The sequence below is a fragment of the Heterodontus francisci genome, chromosome 19 (genome assembly GCF_036365525.1).
Source record: "Heterodontus francisci isolate sHetFra1 chromosome 19, sHetFra1.hap1, whole genome shotgun sequence".
In the NCBI taxonomy this organism is placed as follows: domain Eukaryota; kingdom Metazoa; phylum Chordata; class Chondrichthyes; order Heterodontiformes; family Heterodontidae; genus Heterodontus; species Heterodontus francisci.
In genome coordinates, this window is record NC_090389.1 from 90,472,923 (window position 1) to 90,499,282 (window position 26,360).

A 26,360-nucleotide genomic window follows, 5' to 3' on the forward strand; every position below is an offset into this window, starting at 1 on the left:
GAACTCTAATCCCAATCTCACTCCAGCTTCACTCCCAGTCTCACTCGGACTCCACTCCAGACTCACTCGAACTCTACTCCCAGGCTCACTCCGGCTTCACTCCTGGACTCACTCCCAGTCTCACTCCAGCTTCACTCCCAGTCTCACTCGAACTCTACTCCCAGGCTCACTCCGGCTTCACTCCTGGACTCACTCCCAGTCTATCTCACTCCGATCCCAGTTGTGATCCAGCGCGGTTTTTTGCCTCTCTCCCTGATGAGAAAGCAGCTGGAAGTGGGAGCGAGTGCTGGGAGGGTCTGAGGACAGAGGCACTGAGTCTCCCTCATAGTTTGTGATTAGTTTCTGAGTTGTCAGTTACAGCCCCTGGGCGGGAGTCTGGAGTTTGCATTAAACGATCTGACAGGTGCTTTTGGAAGAGTCTTTCATCCTGTGGGACCCGTCTGCTTCCGATCTTAACTTTTCCCAGAAAGTTTGCAAACAACAGAAGCTGCGGTTCGTCTCCCGGAACCCGGAGTTGCCGAATCTGTGTCTCCACAACCGTTAACATCGAGAGACTGGCACCATGAACTTTCTGCTCCTTCTATTCTGCGGTGAGTTCTGGTCAGAAATATTTAAATACAAATACTTTGAAAAAGTTTCCATTCCAAGCGCCAGAAGCGAAATGTCCTCTTTAAGATGATGTGGATGTTTTTATGACCGTCGGTTCTCAGGGTAAGTTTGAGGGAATTCAGGAAATCTGGTTATTTGTGGACTGGCAACATTTGAAAATGAGTTTTGAAAAATCTGCCCGATTGTCCATCTGGCCTCAAACATCCCTCAGGAATCTGTCCCCTTTCCCAGACTCTCTCCATGTGACTCCAGTCCCACACTGTGAGCCTGACTCATTACCTTCACTGCCTTGTCAGTGCTGCACACATTCCCAGGATAAGTACATTAAAAACACACATTAGATTCCCAATTCCTAATATAGAAATGGCTGGGATGCAACAGTAGCTTCCCGAACTAAACACCCTCTTTAGCCCTGCACTTCCTCCTGCCCAGGCTCCAGGCTTTAAATTGAATTAATCCCTGGAATTACTGCTGCAATCCCTGATGACTGCTTCCAAATGTTGCTGACTTTTTCCTCTCTGATTCCTGAAATAATTCCATGCTTGGAGTTCTTGCAGAGCCTTTTTGCTAATTAAATAGGAACATGGAACATAGGAGTAGGAGTAGGCCATTCAGCCCATCGAGCCTGCTCCACCATTCAATATGATCATGGCTGATCATCCACTTCAATGCCTTTTTCTCCCACACTATCCCCATATCCCTTTATGTCATTGGAATTTAGAAATCTGTCAATCTCTGCTTTAAACATACTCAATGACTGAGCTTCCACAGCCCTCCAGGGTAGAGAATTCCAAAGATTCACAATCCTCTGAGTAAAGAAATTTCTCCTCATCTCTGTCCTAAGTGGCTTCCCCCTTATTTTGAAATTGTGTCCCCTGGTTCTAGACTTCCCAACCAGGGGAAATATCTTGCCTAGATCTACACTTTCTATCCCTTTTAAGTATTTTGTAGGTTTCAATGAGATCACCTCTCATTCTTCGAAACCCTAGAGAATACAGGCCCAGTTTCCCCAATTTCTCTTCATAGGACAGTCCCACCATCCAGGGAACAAGTCTGGTGAACCTTCGTTGCACTCCCTCAATGGCAATAATATCCTTCCTAAGGTAAGGGGACCAAAACTGCACACAGTACTGCAGGTGGGGTCTAACCAAGGTTCTATACAATTGAATCCTCTTGCAATAAAGGCTAACATACCATTAGTCTTCTTAATTGCTTGCTGCACCTACATGTTAATTTTCAGTGACTTATTGACAAGGACACCCAGGTCCCTTTGTACATCTACACTTTCTAATCTCTTACCATTTAAGAAATACTCTGCACATCTATTTCACCTACCAAAGTGGATAACCTCACATTTTTCCACATTATATTCCAGCTGCCACATTCTTGCCCACTCACTAAGTCTGTTCAAATCCCTTTGAAGCCGCTTTGCATCTTCCTCACAACACACATTCCCACCTAGTTTTGTGTCATCGGCGAACTTGGAAATTTGGTCCCTACATCCAAATAATTGATATATATTGTGAACAGCTGGGACCCAAGCACTAACCCTGTGATACCCCAATAGTCACAGCCTGCCAACATGAGAATGACCCGTTTATTTCTACTCTCTGCTCTCTGCCTGTTAACCAATCCTTAATCCATGCCAGTATATTACCTCCTATCCCATGTGCTTTAATTTTGCTAACCAACCTCCTGTGGGGGACTTTATCAAAAGCCTTCTGAAAATCCAAGTATACCACGTCCACCGACTCCCCTTTATTATTTCTGTTAGTAACATCCTCAAAAAACTCCAACAGGTTTGTTAAACATGATTTCCCATTCATAAATCCATGTTGACTAGGCTCAATCAGACCATTATTACCCAAGTGTCCATTTATCACATCCTTTAGAATAGATTCTAGCATTTTCCCAATGACTGATGTAAGGCTAACAGGTCTGTAATTCCCTGCTTTCCCTCTCCCTCCCTTCTTAAATAGTGGGGTGATATTTGCGACCTTCCAATCTGCAGGAACTGCTCCAGAATCTATAGAATTTTGGAAGATGATCACCAATGCATCCACTATCTCCATAGTGACCTCTTTCAACACTCTGGGATGTAGAATATCAGGTCCTGGGGACTTATCAACCTTCAGCCCCATTAATTTCTCCAATACAACCTTCTTACTCATACTAATTTCCTTCAATTCCTCATTCTCCCTAATCCCTTGGATCTCTAATTCTGGGGAATTTCTTGTATTTTCCTCAGTGAAGACAGACACAAAGTAATCATTTAGCTTCTGAGCCATTTCTCTATTCCCCATTATAAATTCTCCTGACTCTGCCTGTAATGGACCCCATTTGTCTCAGCCAAACATTTCCTTTTTACGTACCTGTAGAAGCTTTTACAGTCCATTTTTATATTTTTTGCTAGCTTACATTCTATTATATTCTATTCTCCCTTTCTTTATCACTTTTTGGTCTTCTTTTGCTGTATTCTAAAATCTTACCAATCCTTAGGTTTACTAATATTTCTGGGGTGGCACAGTGGCGCAGTGGTTAGCACCACAGCCTCACAGCTCCAGGGACCCGGGTTCGATTCTGGGTGCTGCCTGTGTGGAGTTTGCAAGTTCTCCCTGTGACCGTGTGGGTTTCCTTCGGGTGCTCTGGTTTCCTCCCACAGCCAAAGACTTGCAGGTGATAGGTAAATTGGCCGTTGTAAATTTCCCCTAGTGTAAGTAGGTGGTAGGGAATATGGGATTACTGTAGGGTTAGTATAAATGGGTGGTTGATGGTCGGCACAGACTTGGTGGGCCGAAGGGCCTGTTTCAGTGCTGTATCTCTAAATAAATTTCTGGCAATTTTATATGCCTTTTCTTTTAATCTTATACAACCCTTACCTTTTTTTGTTATCCATGCTTGACTGCCTTTACTTTTGGGGTTTTTGTGACTTGAAGGAATATATAATTGCTGTAAACTCATCCTCCACAGCATTAGTGCTCATTAGGTTTACCCAGTCTATATGCAGATTGAAATCACCCATGATTACTGTATTACCCATGCCACATGTTGCTCAAACCTCCTGATTAATACCATACCCCATACTACCACTATTGTTTGGTGGCCTATAAACAAATCCTACTAATGTTTGCTTCCCCCTGCTGTTTCTTTGTTCCACCCAAACAGATTTCAAATTTTTTTCTTCCGATCTGAGATCCTCCCTTATTAATGCACTGATCCCATCCCTTATTATCAGTTCAACACCACCTCCTTTTCCTTTTTGCCTGTCCTCCCTAAATGTCGAATATCTATGAATATTCAGTTCTCAGTCTTGGTCATCCTGTAGCTACGTTTCCGTAATGGCAATTAGATCATACACATTTACCTCTATTTGGGCCTTTAAATCATCTATTTTGTTGTGAATGCTGCGTGCATTCACGTAGAGTGACCTTAACCTTGTCTTCTTGACATTATTCTGCATTCTAATCCTCGTTGATGCTCGCCTTTGTTTTGCCTGCCTTCTAATGTCACTTGCTACTTTTCTACCTCCTGTTACCAGCTTTGCTTCCTTCCAATTTGAGCTATCCCTCAGGTTCCCATCCCCCTAACAAGTTAGTTTAAACCCTCCCCAACAGCACTAGCAAATCTCCCTGCGAGGGTATTAGTTCCGGTCCTGTTAAGGTGTAGCCCGTCCATCTTGTACAGGTCCCACCTGCCCCAGAACCTGTCCCAATGCCTCAGAAATCTGATACCCCCCCTCCTACACCAACTCTCCAGCCATGTGTTCAATCCATAAATCTTCCTATTCCTATGCTCACTGGCATGTATGTGGCACTGGGAGTAATCCTGAGATTATTGGTTTGGAGGTCCTGCTTTTTAATTTCCTTCCTCCCTCCCTAAAATCTGCTTTCAGGACCTCATCCCTCTTCCTACCTATGTCATTGTGGACCACGACCTCTGGCTGTTCACCCTCTTCCAGAAGGATGTCCTGCAGCTGCTCCATGACATCCTTGACCCTGGCACCAGGGAGGCAACGCACCATCCTGGAGTCACGTTTACTGCCACAGAAATGTCTGTCTGATCCCCTGACTGTCAAATCCCATATCACTATAGCTCTTCCACTCTTCTTCCTCCCGTCCTGTGCAGCTGAGCCACCCGTGGTGCCACAGACTGCTCTGGCTGTACTCCCCCGAGGAACCATCGCTTCTCCAGTATCCAAAAGGGAAAATCAATTAGCAAGCAAGATAGACACAGGGGACTCCTGCACTGCCTGCCTGGTTCTCTTGGACTGCCTGGCAGTCACCCATTCCCTCTCTGCCTGCATGTTCCCAAACTGCAGTGTGACAACCTCCCTAAACATGCTATCCACATAGTCCTCTGCCTCGTGGATGCACAACAGTGACTCCAGCCACCGCTCGAGTTCCGAAACCCAGAGCTCAGGCTTCTGCAGCCGGTGACATTTCCTGCAGATGTGCTGGTCTAGGACATGTGGTGTGCTGATCACTTCCCACATACCGCAGGATGTACATTTCACTTGGTCAAGCTGACCTGTCATAATGTAACTTTAAAAACTTTTTATTACAATGAAAAGTAAAATAACTTACCAGTTACTCACTATCAGCTTCTTCCCCTGTGTCAAAGAGAGAGGCAGCTACTGGAGGCTGAAAAAAGAAAGGAAAAGAGCCCCTCCCTCACGCACCAATCTCCCACTTTACACTCTGTGCACTCAAATTTATTTTCTTAATTTATGTTCCCCTCCTTACCGAACTCCCTCAATTACCAAACTCCCTTCTTAACCCTCTGTGCAATCAGGCAGCACTGAGAGTCCCCTGAATTTATACTCTGTAAACAATGCTGAGTCAGCTCTGCTGGAGCTTTACTACAGCCCAGAAACCAGTTTACGCTAGCTACCTAATTAACTATCTGCAGATACTCTCAGAGTGTTAGTATACCCCTGTTTAAAACTGCAAGAAACCTAACTGAAACAGGAATTTCAATTAATTGCTAGATGTAAACAAAACAAAAACTAGTCTTGAGAGATTAAACCCTTAAAATTCACTCACTTACCATACTCCCTTCTTCACACTCAGTGCAGCTACTTACTCAACCGCGGTACACCTTTGACATTTACATTGCCCTCATTTAGGGCGGCACAGTGGCGCAGTGGTTAGCACCGCAGCCTCACAGCTCCAGCGACCTGGGTTCGATTCTGGGTACTGCTTGTGCGGAGTTTGTAAGTTCTCCCTGTGACTGTGTGGGTTTTCGCCGGGTGCTCTGGTTTCCTCCCAAAAAGACTTGCAGGTTGATAGATAAATTGCCCCTATTATAGGTAGGGAAATTGAGGGAAGGTGGGGATGTGGTAGGAATATGGGATTAATGTTTTCTTTGGCCTCCTTATCTCGAGAGACAATGGGTAAGCGCCTGGAGGTGGTCAGTGGTGTGTGGAGCAGCGCCTGGAGTGGCTATAAAGGCCAATTCTAGAGTGACAGGCTTAGTATAAATGGGTGGTTGATGGTCGGCACAGACTCCGTGGGCCAAAGGGCCAATTTCAGTGCTGTATCTCTAAATAAATAAATAAATTCCCTGCATGAGTGCGTCTCCAACAACAATCAGGAAGCTCGACACCATCCAGGACAAAGCAGCCCGCTTGACTGGCACAAGATCCACAAACATTCACTCCCCCCCACCACCGGCGCACAGCGGTAGCAGTGTGTACCATCTACAAGATGCACTGCAGCAACTCTCCAAGGCTCCTTTGACAGCACCTTCCAAACCCGCACCCTGTACCATCTACAAGAGCAGCAGATGCATGGGAACATCACCACCTGCAAGTTCCCCTCCAAACCACACACCATCCTGACTTGGAACTATATCACCGTTCCTTCACTGTCGCTGGGTCAAAATCCTGGAAGTCCCTTCCTAACAGCACTGTGGGTATACCTACCCCACATGGACTGCATCGGTTCAAGAAGGCAGCTCACCACCACCTTCTCAAGGGTAATTAGGGATGGGCAATAAATGTTGGCCTGGCCAGGGACACCCACATCCCATGAACGAATATAAAAAACGCCAGTGTTGCAGTGTTATTCAGTGATTGCAAACTGACTCAAATTGGGGGAGCACAGCTCTCTTTATATTATTGTTGGGGACACCCTTGCTCCCAGTTTCAGCTCAGGCTTCTGTAGCAAAGCTGAGAGAGTAGATATATTTAATCTTAAAATAAAAGTAAAATACTGCAGATGCTGAAATCTGAAACAAAGACAAGAAATGCTGGAAATACTCAGCAGGTCCGGCAGCAGCTGTGGAGAGAGAAGCAGAGTTAACGTTTCAGGTCAGTGACACTTCTTCAGAACTGGCCCATTGTCGGGCAGATGCCAGTGTTGTAGCTGCACTGGAACAGCTTGGCTAGGGGTGTGTTTGGTTTTGCAGCTCATGTCTTCAGTACTACAGCCTGAATGTTGTCAGGGCCCATAGCCTTTGCAGTATCCAGTGCCTTCAGTTGTTTCTTGATATCACACAGAGTGAATCGAATTGGCTGAAGACTTGCACCTGTGCTGGTCGGGACCTCAAAAGGAGGCTGAGATGGTTCATCCACTCGGCACTTCTGGCTGAAGATGATTGCAGATGTTTCAGCCTTGTCTTTTGCACTGACGTGCCGGTGGGGACGCAATCGGGTAAGCTATTCCCTTGCATTGGGTCTCTCACCACCTGCCCCAGGCCCAGTCTGGCAGACATGTCCTTCAGGACTCGGCCTGCCCAATCAGTAGTGGTGCTGCCGAGCCACTCTTGGTGATGGACATTGAAGTCCCCACCCAGAGTACAGTCAGTGCCCTTTCCACCCTTAGTGCTTCTTCCAATTGGTGTTCGACATGGAGGAATAATGATTCATCAGCAGGAGGTTTCCTTGTCCATGCTTGACCTGATGCCATGAGACTTCATGGGTTCCAAAGTCAATGTTGAGGACTCCACTGGCCACTCCCTCCCAACTGTATACCACTGTGCTGCCACCTCTGGTGGATCTGTCCTGCCGGTGGAAAAGGAGATACCCAGGGATGGTGATGGAGGAGTCTGGGACATTGGCTGTAGGGTATGATTATGTAAGTATGATTGTCAGGCTGTTGCTTGACGAGTTTAGAGTCATTTACAGCACAGAAGGAGGCCATTTGGCCCATCGAGCCCATGCTGGCTCTCTGTAAAGCAATCCAGTCAGTCCCCTTCTCCTGCTCTATTCCTGTAGCCTTGCAAGTATATTTTCTTCAAGTGTCCATCTATATTTCCTTTTGAAATTATTGATCATCTGCACATCCACCACCCTCATAAGCAGCGAATCCAGGTCATTACCACTCGCTGTGTAAAAAGTTCTTCCTCACATTCCCTCTGCATCTCTTGCACAAAAGCTTCAATCTGTGTCCCCTAGTTCTTGTACCATCAGCTAATGGGAACAGGTTTTCTTTGTCTACCTTATCCAAACCTGTCATAATCTTGTACACCTCTATCAAATCTCCCCTCAATTTCCTTTGTTCCAAGGAAAACAACCCCAGCTTTTCCAACCTTACCTTGTAGCTAAAATCCCTCATCCCTGGAACCATTCTGGTAAATCTCCTCTGCACCCTCTCAAGGACCCTCACATCCATCCTAAAAAGTGTGGTGACCAGAACTAGACACAATATCCAGTTGGGGCCTAACCAGAGCTTTATAAAGGTTCAGCATAACTTCCCTGCTTTTGTACTCAATGCCTCTATTTATGAAGCCCAGGATCCCATATGCTTTATTAACCACTCTCTCAATATGTCCTGTCACCTTCAAAGATCTATGCACATGCACCCCCAGGTCCCTCTGCCCCTGCACACTCTTTAGAACTGTGCCATTAAGTCAATATGACCTTTCCCCATCCCTTCTGCCAAAATGCATCACCTTACACTTCTCTGTATTAAATTTCATCTGTCACCTGTCTGCCCATTCTGTTAGCCTATCTATGTCCTGTTGCAGCCGATTTGTATCATCCTCACTGTTTGCCACACCTCCAAGTTTGGTATCATTGGCAAATTTTGAAATGTTACTCTCTATCCCAATATCCAAGTCTTTTATATTTATCAAAATAACAGTGGTCCCAGTACTAACCCTGGGGGTCTATCAACCTACAGTCTAAAAGACAACCATTTACCACAACTCACTGTTTTCAGCCCTTAAGCCATTTTTTAATCCAATTGGACAATGCCCCTCCTATTCCATGAGTCTCAATTTTGTTAACCAGCTTTCTATGTGATACCCTATCAAAATCTTTATAAACAACATCCACTGCATTCCTTTCATCAACCTTCTCTGCTACTTGATCAAAAAATTCAGTTAGACTAGTCAAGCATGATGTGCCTTTTACAAATCCTTGCTGGCTATCCTTGTGGCACAGTGGCGCAGTGGTTAGCACCGCAACCTCACAGCTCCAGGGACCCGGGTTCGATTCTGGGTACTGCCTGTGTGGAGTTTGCAAGTTCTCCCTGTGTCTGCGTGGGTTTTCTCCGGGTGCTCCGGTTTCCTCCCACAAGCCAAAAGACTTGCAGGTTGATAGGTAAATTGGCCATTATAAATTGTCACTAGTATAGGTAGGTGGTAGGGAAATATAGGGACAGGTGGGGATGTTTGGTAGGAATATGGGATTAGTGTAGGATTAGTATAAATGGGTGGTTGATGTTTGGCACAGACTCGGTGGGCTGAAGGGCCTGTTTCAGTGCTGTATCTCTAATCTAAAATCCTTAATTAACTCAAACTTCTCCAAGTGCCTGTTGATTTTGTCCCTGATTATTGTTTCTAAACCCTTAGAAAATAAGAACATAAGAAATAGGAACAGGAGTAGGCCATTCAGCCCCTCAAGCCTGCCCCGCCATTCAATAAGATCATGGCTGATCTGTCCCAGGCCTCAACACCTCTTTTGGGCCTGCTCCGCATAACCCTCGACTCCCCGAGATTTCAAAAATCTATCTACCTCCTCCTTAAATACATTTAATGACCTAGCCTCCACAACTCCTGTGAGGTAAAGAATTCCAGAGATTTACCACCTTCTGAGAGAAGAAATTCCTTCGCATCTCAGTTTTAAATGTGTGACCCCTTATTCTGTAACTATGTCCCCTAGTTCGAGATTCCCCCACTAGTGGAAACATATTCTCAGCATCACTTACCAACTACTGATGTTAAACAAACTGGCCTGTTGTTGCTAGGACTGTCTCTACACACTCTTTTGAATAAGGAGATCACACTTACCATTCTCCAATCCTCTGGCACTTCCCCCATATCCAGGGAATATTGGAAGATTATGGCAAGCCCTTCCACTATCTCCATCCCCACCTCCTTTAGGAGCCTGGGATGCAAACCATCTGGACCAGGTGACTTATCCATACTAAGCGTAGCCAGCCTTTCCAGTAAATCCTGCCAGTCAATTTTCATCCTATCCATTACATCTACCATTCCCACATCTACTGATATTTTGTCGCAACCCTGGAATACAGCACTGGTGGGTACAGGTCTGTCACTGTATAACACTGGGGTACAGCATTGGTGGGTACAGGTCTGGCATTCATAACACTGGGGGACAGTACTGGTGGGTACGGGTCCATCGCTGTAGACACCGGGTACATGCTGGTGGGTATAGGTTTGTCACTGTATAACACTAGGATACAGCACTGGTAGGTACAGGTCTGTCATTTCTCACACTGGCGTACAGTACTGGTGGGGACAGGTCTGTCAATGTATAATACTGGGTTACAGTACTGGTCGGTGTAGGTCTCTCACTGTATAACACTGGGGTACAGTACTGTTGGGGACAGGTCTGTCACTGTATAATACAGGTTCAGTACTGGTGGATATAGGTCTGTCACTCTAACACTGGGGTACAGTACGGGTGGGTACAGGACTGTCACTATTTAACACTGGGGTACAGTTCTGTTGTGTACAGGTCTGTCACTGCATAACACTGGGGTGCAGTACTCATGGGTACAGGTCTGCCACTGTATAACACGGGTACAGTACTGGTGGGAACAGGTCTGTCACTGTATAACATTGGGATACACTGTTGGGTACAGGTCTGTCACTGTGCAACACAGGGGTACAGTACTGGTGGGTTCAGGTCTGTCACTGTATAACACTGGGGTACAGTTCTGGTGGGTACAGGTCTGTCACTGTACAACACTGGGGTACAATACTGTTGGGTACAGGTCTGTCACTTGCAACACTGGGGTACAGTACTGTTGAGGACAGGTCTGTCACTGTATAACACTGGGGTACAGTACTGGTGGGGACAGGTCTGTCACTGTATTACACTGGGGTACAATACTGGTGGGTACAGGTCTGTCACTGTATAACACTGGGGTACAGTAGTGGTGAGGACAGGTCTGTCACTGTATAACACTGGGGTACAGTACTGGTGAGGACAGGTCTGTCACTGCATAACACTGGGGTACAGTAGTGGTGAGGACAGGTCTGTCACTGTATAACACTGGGGTACAGTACTGGTGGGTACAGGTCTGTCACTGTATAACACTGGGGTACAGTACTGGTGGGTACAGATCTGTCACTGTATAACACTGGGGTACAGTTTTGTTGGGTACTGGTCTGTCACTGTGTATCACTGGGTACAGTACTGGTGGGGATAGGTCTGTCCCTGTATAACACTGGGGTACAGGACTGGTGGGTACAGGTCTGTCACTGTGTAACAGTGTGGTACTGTACTGGTGAATACAGGTCTGTCACTGTATAACACTGGGGTACAGTAGTGGTGAATACAGGTCTGTCACTGTATAACACTGGGGTACAGTACTGGTGGGTACAGGTCTGTCACTGTATAACACTGGGGTACAGTACTGTTGGGTACAGGTCTGTCACTGTATAACACTGGGGTACAGTACTGTTGGGTACAGGTCTGTCACTGTATAACACTGGGGTACAGTACTGGTGAATACAGGTCTGTCACTGTATAACACTGGGGTACAGTACTGTTGGGTACAGGTCTGTCACTGTATAACACTGGGGTACAGTACTGGTGGGTACAGGTCTGTCACTGTATAACACTGGGGTACAGTACTGGTGAATTCAGATCTGTTGCTGTATAACACTGGGGTACAGTACCGGTGGGGACAGGTCTGTCACTGTATAACACTGGGGTACAATACTGGTGGGTACAGGTCTGTCACTGTATAACACTGGGGTACAGTACTGGCAGGTACAGGTCTGTCACTGCATAACACTGGGGTACAGTACTGGCGGGTACAGGTCTGTCACTGCATAACACTGGGGTACAGTAGTGGTGAGGACAGGTCTGGCACTGTATAACACTGGGGTACAGTACTGGTGGGTACAGGTCTGTCACTGCATAACACTGGGGTACATTAGTGGTGAGGACAGGTCTGTCACTATATAACACTGGGGTACAGTACTGTTGGGGACAGGTCTGTCACTGTATAATACAGGTTCAGTACTGGTGGATATAGGTCTGTCACTCTAACACTGGAGTACAGTACGGGTGGGTACAGGACTGTCACTATTTAACACTGGGGTACAGTTCTGTTGTGTACAGGTCTGTCACTGCATGACGCTGGGGTGCAGTACTCATGGGTACAGGTCTGCCACTGTATAACACGGGTACAGTACTGGTGGGAACAGGTCGGTCACTGTATAACATTGGGATACACTGTTGGGTACAGGTCTGTCACTGTGCAACACAGGGGTACAGTACTGGTGGGTTCAGGTCTGTCACTGTATAACACTGGGGTACAGGACTGGTGGGTACAGGTCTGTCACTGTGTAACAGTGTGGTACAGTACTGGTGAATACAGGTCTGTCACTGTATAACACTGGGGTACAGTAGTGGTGAATACAGGTCTGTCACTGTATAACACTGGGGTACAGTACTGGTGGGTACAGGTCTGTCACTGTATAACACTGGGGTACAGTAGTGGTGAATACAGGTCTGTCACTGTACAACACTGGGGTACAGTTCTGGTGGGTACAGGTCTGTCACTTGCAACACGGGTACAGTACTGGTGAGGACAGGTCTGTCACTGTATAACACTGGGGTACATGTACTGGTGGGGACAGGTCTGTCACTGTATAACACTGGGGTACAATACTGTTGGGTACAGGTCTGTCACTTGCAACGCTGGGGTACAGTACTGTTGAGGACAGGTCTGTCACTGTATAACACTGGGGTACAGTACTGGTGGGGACAGGTCTGTCACTGTATAACACTGGGGTACAGTACTGGTGAGGACAGGTCTGTCACTGCATAACACTGGGGTACAGTAGTGGTGAGGACAGGTCTGACACTGTATAACACTGGGGTACAGTACTGGTGGGTACAGGTCTGTCACTGTATAACACTGGGGTACAGTACTGGTGGGTACAGATCTGTCACTGTATAACACTGGGGTACAGTACTGTTGGGTACTGGTCTGTCACTGTGTATCACTGGGTACAGTACTGGTGGGGATAGGTCTGTCCCTGTATAACACTGGGGTACAGGACTGGTGGGTACAGGTCTGTCACTGTGTAACAGTGTGGTACAGTACTGGTGAATACAGGTCTGTCACTGTATAACACTGGGGTACAGTAGTGGTGAATACAGGTCTGTCACTGTATAACACTGGGGTACAGTACTGGTGGGTACAGGTCTGTCACTGTATAACACTGGGGTACAGTACTGGTGGGTACAGGTCTGTCACTGTATAACACTGGGGTACAGTACTGTTGGGTACAGGTCTGTCACTGTATAACACTGGGGTACAGTACTGGTGAATACAGGTCTGTCACTGTATAACACTGGGGTACAGTACTGTTGGGTACAGGTCTGTCACTGTATAACACTGGGGTACAGTACTGGTGGGTACAGGTCTGTCACTGTATAACACTGGGGTACAGTACTGGTGAATTCAGATCTGTTGCTGTATAACACTGGGGTACAGTACTGGTGGTTACAGGTCTGTCACTGTATTACACTGGGGTACAGTAGTGGTGGGTACAGGTCTGTCACTGTATAACACTGGGGTACAGTACCGGTGGGGACAGGTCTGTCACTGTATAACACTGGGGTACAATACTGGTGGGTACAGGTCTGTCACTGTATAACACTGGGGTACAGTACTGGCAGGTACAGGTCTGTCACTGCATAACACTGGGGTACAGTACTGGCGGGTACAGGTCTGTCACTGCATAACACTGGGGTACAGTAGTGGTGAGGACAGGTCTGGCACTGTATAACACTGGGGTACAGTACTGGTGGGTACAGGTCTGTCACTGCATAACACTGGGGTACAGTAGTGGCGGGTACAGGTCTGTCACTGCATAACACTGGGGTACAGTAGTGGTGAGGACAGGTCTGTCACTATATAACACTGGGGTACTGTACTGTTGGGTACAGGTCTGTCACTGTCTAACATGGGTACACTACTGGTGAGGACAGGTCTGTCACTGTATAACACTGGGGTACAGTACTGGTTGGAACAGGTCTGTCACTGTGTAACACTGGGTACAGTACTGGTGGGGATAGGTCTGTCACTGTATAACACTGGGGTACAGTACTGGTGGGTACAGGTCTGTCACTGTGTAACAGTGTGGTACTGTACTGGTGAATACAGGTCTGTCACTGTATCACACTGGGGTACAGTAGTGGTGAATACAGGTCTGTCACTGTATAACACTGGGGTACAGTACTGGTGGGTACAGGTCTGTCACTGTATAACACTGGGGTACAGTTCTGGTGAGGACAGTTCTATCACTGTATAACATGGGTACAGTACTGGTGAGGACAGGTCTGTCACTGTATAACACTGGGGTACAATACTGTTGGGTCCAGGTCTGTCACTGTATAACACTGGGGTACAGTTCTGGTGAGGACAGTTCTATCACTGTATAACACTGGGGCACAGTACTGGTGGGGACAGGTCTGTCACTGTATAACACTGGGGTACAGTACCGATGAGGACAGGTCTGTCACTGTATAACACTGGGATACAGTACTGTTGGTACAGGTCTGTCACTGTATAACATGGGTACAGTACTGGTGAGGACAGGTCTGTCACTGGATAACACTGGGGTACAGTACTGGTGGGGACAGGTCTGTCACTGTATAACATGGGTACAGTACTGGTGAGGACAGGTCTGTCACTGTATAACACTGGGGTACAATACTGTTGGGTCCAGGTCTGTCACTGTATAACACTGGGGTACAGTTCTGGTGAGGACAGTTCTATCACTGTATAACACTGGGGCACAGTACTGGTGGGTACAGGTCTGTCACTGTATAACATGAGTACAGTACTGGTGAGGACAGATCTGTCACTGGATAACACTGGGGTACAGTACTGGTGGGTACAGGTCTGTCGCTGTATAACACTGGGGTACAGTACTGTTGGGTACAGGTCTGTCGCTGTATAACACTGGGGTACAGTACTGGTGGGTACAGTTCTGTCACTGTATTACACTGGGGTATGGGCCTGTCATTGTTTACCAGTGGGGTACAGTACTGCGGTATGGGTTTGTGTATAGTTTGGCTGCACTGAGTCACAGGGAGGCCGTCGGCAAATTAATGCACTTTTCTTTGTATATGGGTTGACGAGAAATGAGTGATGAATGAGCATGGGTGAGACAGTAAGTGTGCCATGGAATGTGGTTTATTTTGGAGAAGTGCTTATTAGGCCTTCAGTGCATTCCTGTACTGAGTGTGCATGACCCAGCATTCCAACTGTGCTCTGTTTCTAAATCCTTCTGGACAGCTGGCAGTCACAACAGCATTCATTCAATCCCTCGGTCCGAGGGACATTGACGGGGAGGTGGCTGTTCACTGATTGTCTTCGAATGATGCTGATACCTATAGACAGCATGTAGGGAACCAACTCTGCTCCAACTGAACATCCATTTGGAAGCTTCAGCAGTTCAACTGGAGCGATGAAAATAAATTTCAAAACCGTTTGTCTCTCTGTGTCCACATGTCCAATTGATTATTGCCTTCTGTCCTCTGTGTATTCATGTTTCTGGGAATCTGTGTGTGCGCACGCGTGTGCGGGAGTGAGCGCTAGTGTGCGTGTGTGCACGAGTGTGTGTATCTGTGGTCTGTGGGTGCATGTGCGTGTGTGAGAGAGATGGTTTATGTGTGTATGAGCATGTGAGAGTGTGTGTGTGTGACAGAGAGTATGCAATTTTTAAAAAATTCATTCTCAGGAAGTGAGCATCACTGGCTCGGCCAGCATTTATTGCTCATTCATAATTGCCCTTGAGAAGGTGGTGGTTCTTAAACCACTGCAGTCCATGTGGGGTAGGTACACCCACAGTGCTGTTAGGAAGGGAGTTCCAGGATTTTGACCCAGTGACAGTGAAGGAACGGTGATATAGTTCCAAGTCAGGATGGTGTGTGGCTTGGAGGGGAACTTGCAGGTGGTGGTGTTCCCATGCATTTGCTGCCCTTGTCCTTCTCAGTGGTCGAGGTCGCGGGTTTGGAAGGTGCTGTCGAAGATATTTTTTATGTTATGTTGATTATTCTCCTGGGTTTATTGGATTAATCTGTAATTGCTGGAGGTTGCATCACGATCGGAGAGTGTGGCTGATTCTCAGCCATGTTGTCAGACTGATGCTGTGATGGTGTTTCGAAGCTCTGGGTGCAGTGTGACTCTGGCTGAGAGCTATCTTCATACCCTTTCCACTCAAACTGTGAGAAACACCCAGCCAACCAGTTTGATGGCTAACCACTCTCAACCTGAGTTTGGTTCTTATTCCAACCTTTTCTCGATTTCGAAAATCAATAACTGAGCATTAAAAAAAATCCTCTCCTCCAAAAAAAATCTTTCCAGGATTTGATGATATGTTGCAAACTGTGATATTAAATAAACAATTAACCTCAGCGTCTAAACAAACTTGAGGAGGAACAGCTGTAGAAAATCCCAGGTCTCTCTCTCTCTCTCCCAGTGACCCTGTTCTCTCTCTCTCTCTCTCTTTCTCCCCCCGAGACTCCAGTATCCCTCTCTCTCTCCCAGTGACCCCAATCTCTCTCTTTCTCCCAGTGACCCCAATCTCTCTCTTTCTCCCAGTGACCCCAATCTCTCTCTCTCTCCCAGTGACCCCAATCTCTCTCTCCCAGTGACCCCAATCTCTCTCTTTCTCCCAGTGACCCCAATCTCTCTCTTTCTCCCAGTGACCCCAATCTCTCTCTCTCTCCCAGTGACCCCAATCTCTCTCTTTCTCCCAGTGACCCCAATCTCTCTCTTTCTCCCAGTGACCCCAATCTCTCTCTCTCTCCCAGTGACCCCAATCTCTCTCTCTTTCTCCCAGTGACCCCAATCTCTCTCTCTTTCTCCCAGTGACCCCAATCTCTCTCTCTCTCCCAGTGACCCCAATCTCTCTCTCTCTCCCAGTGACCCCAAACTCTCTCTTTCTCCCAGTGACCCCAATCTCTCTCTTTCTCCCAGTGACCCCAATCTCTCTTCCCACAGTGACTCTGGTCTCCCTCTCCCTCCCCCACCGTGATCATGGTCTCTCGAGGAACTCCTGCAGTGATGTCCTGGAGCTCAGATGATTGACCTCCAACAACCACAACCATCTTCCTTTGCGCTAGGCATGACTCCAACCAGCAGAGAGTTTTCCCCCTGATTCCCATTGACTTCAGTTTTGCTAGGGCTCCTTGATGCCATACTCGGTCAAATGCTGCCTTGATGTCAAGGGCAGTCACTCTCACCTCACCTCTTGAGTTCAGCTTTTTTGTCCATGTTTGAACCAAGGCTGTAATGAGGTCAAGAGCTGAGTGACCCTGGTGGAACCCAAACTAAGCGTCACTGAGCAAGTTATTGCTAAGCAAGTGCCGCTTGATGGCACTGCTGATGATACCTTCCATCACTTTACTGATGATTGAGAGTAGGCTGATGAGGTGGTAATTGGCCGGGTTGGACTTGTCCTGCTTTTTGTGTACAGGACATACCTGGGCAATTTTCCACATTGTCTGGTAGGTACCAGTGTTGCAGCTGTATTGGAACAGCTTGGCTAGGGGCACGGCAAGTTCTAGAGCACAGGTTTTCAGTACTATTGCCGGAATATTGTCAGGACCCATAGCCTTTGCAGCATCCATGCCTTCAGTGTTTTTTTGATATTACGCAGAGTGAACCGAATTGGCTGAAGTCTGGCATCTGTGATGCTGGGAACTTCAGGAGGAGGCTGAGATGGATCATCAACACAGCACTTCTGGCTGAAGATTGTTGCAAATACTTCAGCCTTATCTTTTGCACTGATGTGCTGGGCTCCCCCATCATTGAGGATGGGGATATTTGTGGAGCCACCTCCTCCAGTTAGTTGTTTAATTGTCCACCATCATTCACGGCTGGATGTGGCAGGACTGCAGACCTTAGATCTGATCAGTTGGTTGTGGGATCGCTTAGCTCTGTCTATCGCATGCTGCTTACACTGTTTGGCACACATGTAGTCCTGGGTTGTAGCTTCATCAGGTTGACACCTCATTTTGAGGTATGCCTGGTGCTGCTCCTGGCATGCCCTCCTGCACTCTTCATGAGAGTCATAGAGTTATAGAGTTTGAACCAGGGTTGGCCTCCTGGCTTGATGGTAATAGTAGAGTTGGGGATATGCCAAGCCATGAGGTTACAGATTGTGGTTGAGTAAAATTCTGCTGCTGCTGATGGCCCACAGCGCCTCATGGATGCCCAGTTTTGCATTGCTAGAGCTGTTCGAAATCTATCCCATTTAGCATGGTGGGGTAGTATCACACAGCACAATGGAGGGTATCCTCAATGTGAAGGCAGGACTTCGTCTCCACAACGACTGTGCGGTGATCACTCCTACCAATACTGTCATGGACAGATGCATCTGCGACAGGCAGATGGGTGAGGATGAAGTCAAGTATGTTTTTCCCTCTTGGTTCCCTCACCACCTGCCGCAGACCCAGTCTAGCAGCTATGTCCTTTAGGCCTCGGCCAGCTCGGTCAGTAGTGGTGCTACCGAGCCACTCTTGGTGTTGGACATTGAAGTCCCCCACCCAGAGTTCATTCTGCGCCCTTGCCACCCTCAGTACTTCCTCCAAGTGGTGTTCAACATGGAGGAGTACTGACTCATCAGCTGAGGGGGTGGCTGTGAGTGGTAATCAGCAGGAGATATCCTTGCCCATGTTTGACCTGATGCCATGAGACTTAATGGAGTCCGCAGTCGATGTTGAGGACTCCCAGGGCAACTCCCTCCCGACTGTATACCACTGTGCCACCACTTCTGCTGGGTCTGTCCTGCCAGTGGGATGGTGATGGCAGTGTCTGGGACATTGTCATTGATGATTCTGTGAGTCTGCCTATGTCAGGCTGTTGCTTGACTAGTCTGTGGGACAGCTCTCCCAACTTTGGCACAAGCCCCCAGATGTTAGTAAGGAGGACTTTGCAGGGTCGACAGGGCTGAGTTTGCCGTTGTCGTTTCCGGTGCCTTGGTCGATGCCAGGTGGTCCGCCTGGTTTCATTCCTGATTGACTTTGTATCGGTTTTATACAACTGAATGGCTTGCTAGGTCATTTCAGAGGGCATGTAAGAGTTAACCACATTACTGTCGGTCTGGAGTCACATGTAGGCCAGACCAGGTAAGGACAGCAGATTTCCTTCCCTAAAGGACATTAGTGAACCAGATGGGTTTTTACAACAATCGACAATGGTTTCATGGCCATCATTAGACTAACTTTTAATTCCAGATTTATTAATTAAATTCAAATTCCACCTTCTGCTGTGGTGGGATTCGAACCCAGGTTCCCAGAGCAATACTTTTAAGCAATATTTTTAAGGCAGAGGTAGATAGATTCTTGATAAGCAAGGGGGTGTAAGGTTTTTGGGGGTCGGTGGAAATGTGGAGTAATCAGATCAGCCATGAACTTATTGAATGGCGGAGCAGGCTCGAGGGGCCGAGTGGCCTACTCCTGCTCCTAATTCATGTGTCTAATTCAAAGGCTTTTGGATAGGTATATGGATAAAGGAGAATGATGGGGTATAGATTAAATTGTCCTTGACAGAGGACAAAGGATCGGCACAACATTGTGGGCCGAAGGGCCTGTTCTGTGCTGTATGTTCTATGTTCTATGTGTTTGTATACCCTGGGTCTCTGGATTACTAGCCCAGTGACAATACCACTCCGCCACCGCCTCATCCTAGTGACCCCGGACTCCATCTCTCTCTCTCTGTCCCAGTGATTCCAGTCTCTCCTCTCTCTTTCTCAGTGACCCCGCTCTCTCTCTCTCCCAGTGACTCTTTGTGATTCTGCTGTCTGATCCTCCTCCTCCAGTTACTGTGACTGGGTGAGTGACTGCGAGGTTTGTGCAGAAAGAGTACAGTTCAACCCCTCGCTGATCATAGGATGGAGTGATTGCCTAACATGGGACTCAGTTTATAAAAGGTGCAGTTTTTTCAATCACTGCACCCTCAGTGCGAGACATCAGAAGAAATTCTGCTTGGCAGTGAATATAATGCAAACAATTTCAAAGGAGAATAATGGACAGGAGGAGGGGGGAGGAGGGGGGAGGTGGGTAGGGAGGGAGGATGATGGGTTGGGCAGAAGAAGAGGGGAGAATGAAGGATCTGAGGAGGGGGAGGGGAGCATTATGTGGGAGAAGGAGGCCACAATTGGTCCCTATATCTGGCCTGTAGAAGCTGGAAATCCACCAGTGTTCCTGATCGCAAATTCTTCCCCCTTACTGGAAACATTCCCAGGGCAGGTACAGCATGGGTTAGGTCTAGGGTTCATAATCTTGGATCGCTCAAATGCCCCCAACATTCCAAAACTGAATAGGTTCCTGCTTTTGTTCATTGGATTCGTCAGTGTCCTGTTGAGCTTCTTCATGGCCAGAGTTTTCATGAGAATGAAATTGCCGGGTTACTTGATGGGTTGATGTCAAACTGAAAGCACCAAAGTCAGAATTTCCGAATGGAGGAAACCAACCCGAAACTGTAAAAAGTAGTATGTTGTAATGCGAAGGCAAAAAATTTGTAAAGAACACAAATAAATTTTTGAAAAACTTGTTAAAAAAAAAAAATGGGTCAGATACAGAGTAAATCTCCCTCTGCACTGTCCCCCATCAAACACTCCCAGGACAGGTACAGCACTGGGATTGGCTGGGCAATTTGGAACACTTCCTGCCAGCAATTAGGGGGAGCAGCTGCACCTGTGCTGCAGCAACTGGAGAGAGGAGACTGGAGTAATTGGAGAAAGTGGAGAGAGGTGAATGCAGAGTGGAGAGAAACCATCAAGGAAGGCTGCAATTGTTTTGGAGAGGTGGGTGTCAGGGCACCTGAAGAACTCTTAAGTTTGGACTGTTTGGGGGAGGGAGAAAAGCCAGAAGACTTGGCTGGGGCTGCCAAATCCAGTAGGGGGCCCCTGTATTTGTATTGGTGCTTGCACATAGGGAGCTCCCTCCCCACCCCAACTGCCTGCTCGGGACAGCTGGAGTTGCCCGGGTGAAGACTGTTTTGTTAAAAGCAGAAGAGGAGAGTACCGGGCGGCTCCAGCCGTCCCGGGCGAAGAAGCCTCCCCCAACTGGAAGACAGCAAACAGTTTTGGACTAATTGTTACAAAGGTGCTCCAACTGGCAGTTGGATCAAACATCCCTTTCAGCCTTTCTCTCCCTTCCTCCACTCAGTCGCCTCAGTCACCTTTCCTCCCCTTTTTCCTTTACTATCCTACCCCATCCTCCTCTACTCCCACTCCACTTTGTTTAAAGTTTGTTTGTTTTGTTTCAATTGTGTAAAATTGCTTTGCTTCTTGGGGGTGGACGTGGCTCTTAGACCCCATGGCAAGCCCTCCTTCGCCGGTGGCGGGGCCTTCCCGTACATATGCTGCTGCGGCTGCTGCAGCTGCACCTGTTGCCCCGTCACCGTTTGCATTAATAACATCGAAGCATGGGGTCAAGAGCTACGTCCACCCGAACATGACTATAGAGGCATGCGTGAAAGCAATGGCCGAGGTTGTCAGCCCTTCGGCCATTGTTGCAGCCTCTAAAATGTACGGGAAGGCAGTGTTTTTCCTGAAGACTGAGTGGGCGGTGTCCCTGGCTCTGAACAACGGGCTCACCGTGGGCGGGACCTTTCTGCCAGTGGACCTCCTGGAGGCCACTGCGCAAAGGGTCATTTCATCCAACGTCCCGCCCTTCATTCCTGGTGAGCTCCTCCTTCCCCACCTGCACCATCTGGGGGAGGTAAAGACGGGGCTCACCCCAGTCCCGCTCGGTCTTCGGGAGAACAGCCTCCGACACGTGTACTCCTTCCGCCGCCAGCTATTCATGCAGCTGGCGCGGGAGGAGGTGACAGAGGGCCACTTCAATACAGAGTTCCAGGGGACGGCCTACCGCTTCTTCTGGACCTTGGATGGGGTGCGGTGCCATGTCTGTAAGGGGGTGGGGCATGTTCGTAAGAACTGCCCCAACCTCTCAGCTGCCAACTCCAACTCGGCGGCCCAGGGTGGCACCGCTACACCTCCTCCCACCCCCCCCCCCCCCCACCACACCTCTACCAGATACCATTCAGTCGGTACCGGAGGCTGTGGTTTTCACGGCCTCCAGCAGGGAGGAGGGTGCCCGTCCAAGTGGAAGGAAGGCGCGGAGGAAAAATAAACGTCGAGAGGCGCGTTCCCTGGACAAATTGACACAACCCGAGTCTGAGCTCAGCACAAAGCCCGATCTCGGGGAGTCAACTTGCCCCAGGGCTGGGCTCAGGCCCAGGGTGAATAAGAAAAAGGAGAGTGCGGAGGCGGAGGCCTCTGATGATATGGAGGTCTCTGAGCCTCTGCACCCAACTGGGAAAAAGAGGAGAAGGCACCCCTCCACAGAGGTGACAAGGGGCCCTGAGGCGCAGGGTCCATCTGTTGGAGGGGAGCTGTCTCCTGTTTCAGGTCCCCAGGTTTCCCCTACCGCCACCACCAACATCAAGGCTGCAAAGTCTGGGCAGGAGCTCCCTATTCCTCAGGATGGAGTGGAGGGGGAGATACCTGTACGTGTGGCCCCTCCAGGGGAAGCCAGTGGAGCCCTGCTTGTTGTGGGGGAGCCTGGGGACGCCGCCCATTCTGCCACTGCCACTGGGTCGGGTGCCCTGAGTAGAGGGGAGGACGGGGCCCCAAAGGGTCGGCCCTCCCAGCCGGAGTCCACCACCAACCAGGAGACACCCGACCCGGTTATAACTGAGAATGCTGCACCATCTGCTGGGCCTGTGGGTGGTGGCGGAGCGGGAGATGGCCTCCTCTCTCCGCCTCCGGCCTCGGCTCCGGCTGGATTTCCGGAGTCGGGAACTTCTGTCTCCCCTGGACCACTCATTGGCCTGGGGACGGAGGTGGAGGGGGGTCCTGGACTGCTGGTACCCACAGGCTCCAGTTTCACAATAGAACCCAGAGCGGACTCCTCCGCCATCGATCGCGGGTGGGATCGTGACGGAGGCGGGTTCAGCTGGCGTGGCCAGGACGTCCGCCCCACAGTGTATGGTGGATGTGTCGGCCGCTGGTGGTGACGACCCAGAGGAGGATGGGGGTTCGGTGTGGGGCATGGAGGATGATCTTTATTCCAACACCAGTGAGGTGGTGGAGTCCCTCGTGCCTCCCACTGAATCTCCTCTCATCCCCACGACGGAACTCCGGGATTTCCTCGCGGCTTGCAGGGGTTGCCGCGATAAAGTTCAGCTGGCCCTCGGCCATTGGTCGAATCTGGCACTGATCATACAGTCCGTCCGTGCCGCCCTGAAGAAAGCGGGCAAGCACGCGGGCGTGAAACTGGTTGAGAGGTGCCGTTTTAATGTGTTCCTCAATGGGTTGCTGGGGGAGTGGAAGGCCAGGTGCACTTCCACTCCCTCCTCACAGTGAGCTGTTGGTGACGGGTTTTAAGTACCTTTGACATGAAGATAACCATAGCCAGCCTCAACATCAACGGCAGCAGGGGGTCTCACCGCAGATTTCACAATTTCTCAGTCCTCAGGGAAGGGAGATACGCAGTGAGCTTTCTGCAGGAAACCCACACCGTTCCGGGAGACGAAGCCACCTGGCTCCTGGAGTGGCAGCGTGGGGTCTACATGAGTCACCTCACCCGTATTTCTAGTGGGGTGGCTATCTTGTTGGCCCCGACATTTCAGCCGGAGATCTTGGGGGTCAAGGAGCTAGTGCCGGGCCGCTTGCTCCACCTCGCCGTTTGCCTGTGTAGCGTGCCGCTCCACTTTGTGAACGTGTACGCGCCCAGGCCTGGCGCGTTGCAAGCGTGCTTCTTTGAAGAAGTGTCCGCTCTCTTGAGCTCCATCGATAGCGGCGAGTGCATCATCCTCGGGGGGGATTTTAACTGCACCCTCGAGGTGGGGGATCGCTCCGGTCCCCAGCGCGGCCAAACGTCGGTGGAGAAGTTGAAGGGACTGATCAGCTCCCTTAACTTGGTGGACGTCTGGCGGAATCTCCATCCCGACTCCAGCGCCTTCACGTGGAGGTCTGGAGGAGGAGGGTCCCAAATCGACCGCCTCTACTTTTCGCAGGCGTACGTCTCCCGCGTCTCGGCGGCCTCCATGCGGCTGGTGCCGTGCTCGGACCACCGCCTGGTGTGGGCGGAGTTCACTCCGCTCCGCACGTGGGCAGGGTCCGCGTACTGGCACTTTAACAACCGGCTGCTGGAGGACGAGCGATTTCGGGACTCGTTCTGTCGATTCTGGGCGACTGGAGAAGGATGCAGGGGGGCTTCCCCTCCTTGAGGCTATGGTGGGATGTGGGCAAGACTCACATCCGCGTCTCGTGTCAGGAGTACGCGAAGGGGTCGACCAAGAGGCGGGAAGCCAAGATCGGGCGCCTTGAGAGGGAGGTGCTCGACTTGGAGTCCCGCCTCGGTCATGCCGTCGCGGACCTGGCCCTGTGGCAGGCGTACAAAGAGAAGAAGGGCGCGCTGAGGGACCTGCAGCTCATAGGATCCCGAGGCGTGTACGTGAGGTCGCGGATCCAGATCCTTGAAGATTTGGACCATGCCTCACCCTTCTACCCGCTGGAAAAATGGCGGGGGGTCCGTAAGCAGCTCGTTGAGCTGCTGGCCGACGACGGATCCTCCATCACGGATCCGGAGGGAATGGGCCTCCTGATCCGGACGTATTACAGTGCGTTGTTCTCTCCGGATCCGTCCGGCGAGGACACGTGCAGAGTTTTATGGCAGGACCTGTTGCAGGTCAGCCCGGAGGGCGCCGAAGGATTGGAGGCTCCGCTCACGTTGGCGGAGCTGACTGGCGCCTTCCAGCAGCTCTCGAGGGGCAAATCCCCAGGGCTGGATGGGTTGACCGTGGAGTTCCTCAGGGTGTTCTGGGACATCCTGGGGGACGATTACGCGCGGGTCATGGGGGAACGCCTGGCGACTGGGGAGATGCCCCTCTCGTGGCGCAGGGCAGTCATCGTCCTGCTGCCGAAGAGGGGCGATCTCCGCCTGCTTAAAAACTGGCGCCTGGTCTCCCTCCTCAGCACGGATTATAAGATCTTTGCCCGGGCTATGTCTACCCGCCTGGGCTCCGTGCTGGCCCACATGATCCACCCCGACCAGTCCTACACGGTCCCAGGCCGGTCCATCCAGGACAACATCCACCTGGTCCGGGACCTGATCCATCTTTCCCAGAGGACTGGTCAGTCGGTCGCCTTTCTCTCCCTCGATCAGGGGAAGGCGTTCGACAGGGTGGATCATGAATACCTTTTCGGGACTCTGCGCGCTTTCGGACTCGGGCCGCATTTCGTGGCCCGGGTCCGACTTTTATACGCCGCCGCAGAGTGTGTATTCAAAGTTAACGGGTCCTTGACGGCGACCCTTCACTTTGGGAGAGGAGTGCGTCAGGGGTGCCCCATGTCCGGCCAATTGTATACCATCTGCGTGGAGCCCTTCCTGTGCCTGCTTCGCAGGAGGTTGACGGGATTGGCTCTGCGCGAGCCGGCCATGCGGGTCGTCCTCTCGGTTTACGCCGACGACGTGCTCCTCACGGTCACAGATGCCATTGACTTGCGGAGGATGAGCGACTGCCAGCAGACCTATTCTGCCGCATGCTCCGTGAGGATCAATTGGGAGAAATGTTCCGGTCTCCTGGTGGGTCAGTGGCAGGTGGACTCCCTTCCGGAGGGGTTGACACCTTTTGCGTGGAGCACCACGCACCTCCTCTATCTGGGAGTTCACCTTAGCCCCGCTGAGGAAGCCTGACTGGCAAACTGGCAGGAGTTGGAGGCGAAAGTCACCGCTCGGTTGGGGCGCTGGACAGGACTGCTCCGAGTGCTTTCCTCCAGGGGCCGAGCGCTGGTCATAAACCAACTGGTGGCCTCCATGTTGTGGTACCGGTTGGTCACTTTGGCCCCGCCCCCTGCATTTGCCACCAAGTTCCAAAAGAAACTCGTCGATTTCTTCTGGGGCAAAAGGAAACACTGGGTCTCTGCCACGGTCCTGAGTCTCCCGATTGAGGAGGGCGGTCAGTCGCTGGTGTGCGTCCGCACCCAGGCTGCGACTCTCCGCCTTCGGACACTGCAGAGATACCTGTACGTTGAGCGTCCTCCCAGATGGTGTGCGCTGGCGACGTATTTTTTCCGCCAGTGTCACTGCCTTCAAGACGACACACAGCTTCCGGTGGAGTCCGTTAGCCGCGCCTCTCTGAGGGAGTTGCCTGTCTTTTACCGGGATATATTCCGAGTCTGGAACATGGTCGCCTCCAGTCAGGGAGCTCCCCTGCCAGCGGAGGAGAGCGCCTCGGCTGTCCGGGCAGCCAACTCCGGGGACGGACCGGCGGGCGGAGGAGTAGCCGAAG

At 50.0% G+C, this 26,360-nt stretch overlaps 1 protein-coding gene across 1 annotated transcript in view; it reads left to right on the top strand.

The window, feature by feature from the left end:
- The first annotated feature begins 305 nt into the window (after positions 1-305).
- The window catches only part of LOC137380299 (laminin subunit beta-2-like), a 283,335-nt gene continuing 257,280 nt past the window's right edge, over positions 306-26,360 (top strand). Inside the window, exon 1 of the mRNA XM_068052207.1 lies at positions 306-590. Coding sequence (XP_067908308.1) covers positions 563-590 — 28 coding nt within the window. The 5' untranslated portion in view covers positions 306-562. The remainder of the gene's footprint in view (positions 591-26,360) is intronic.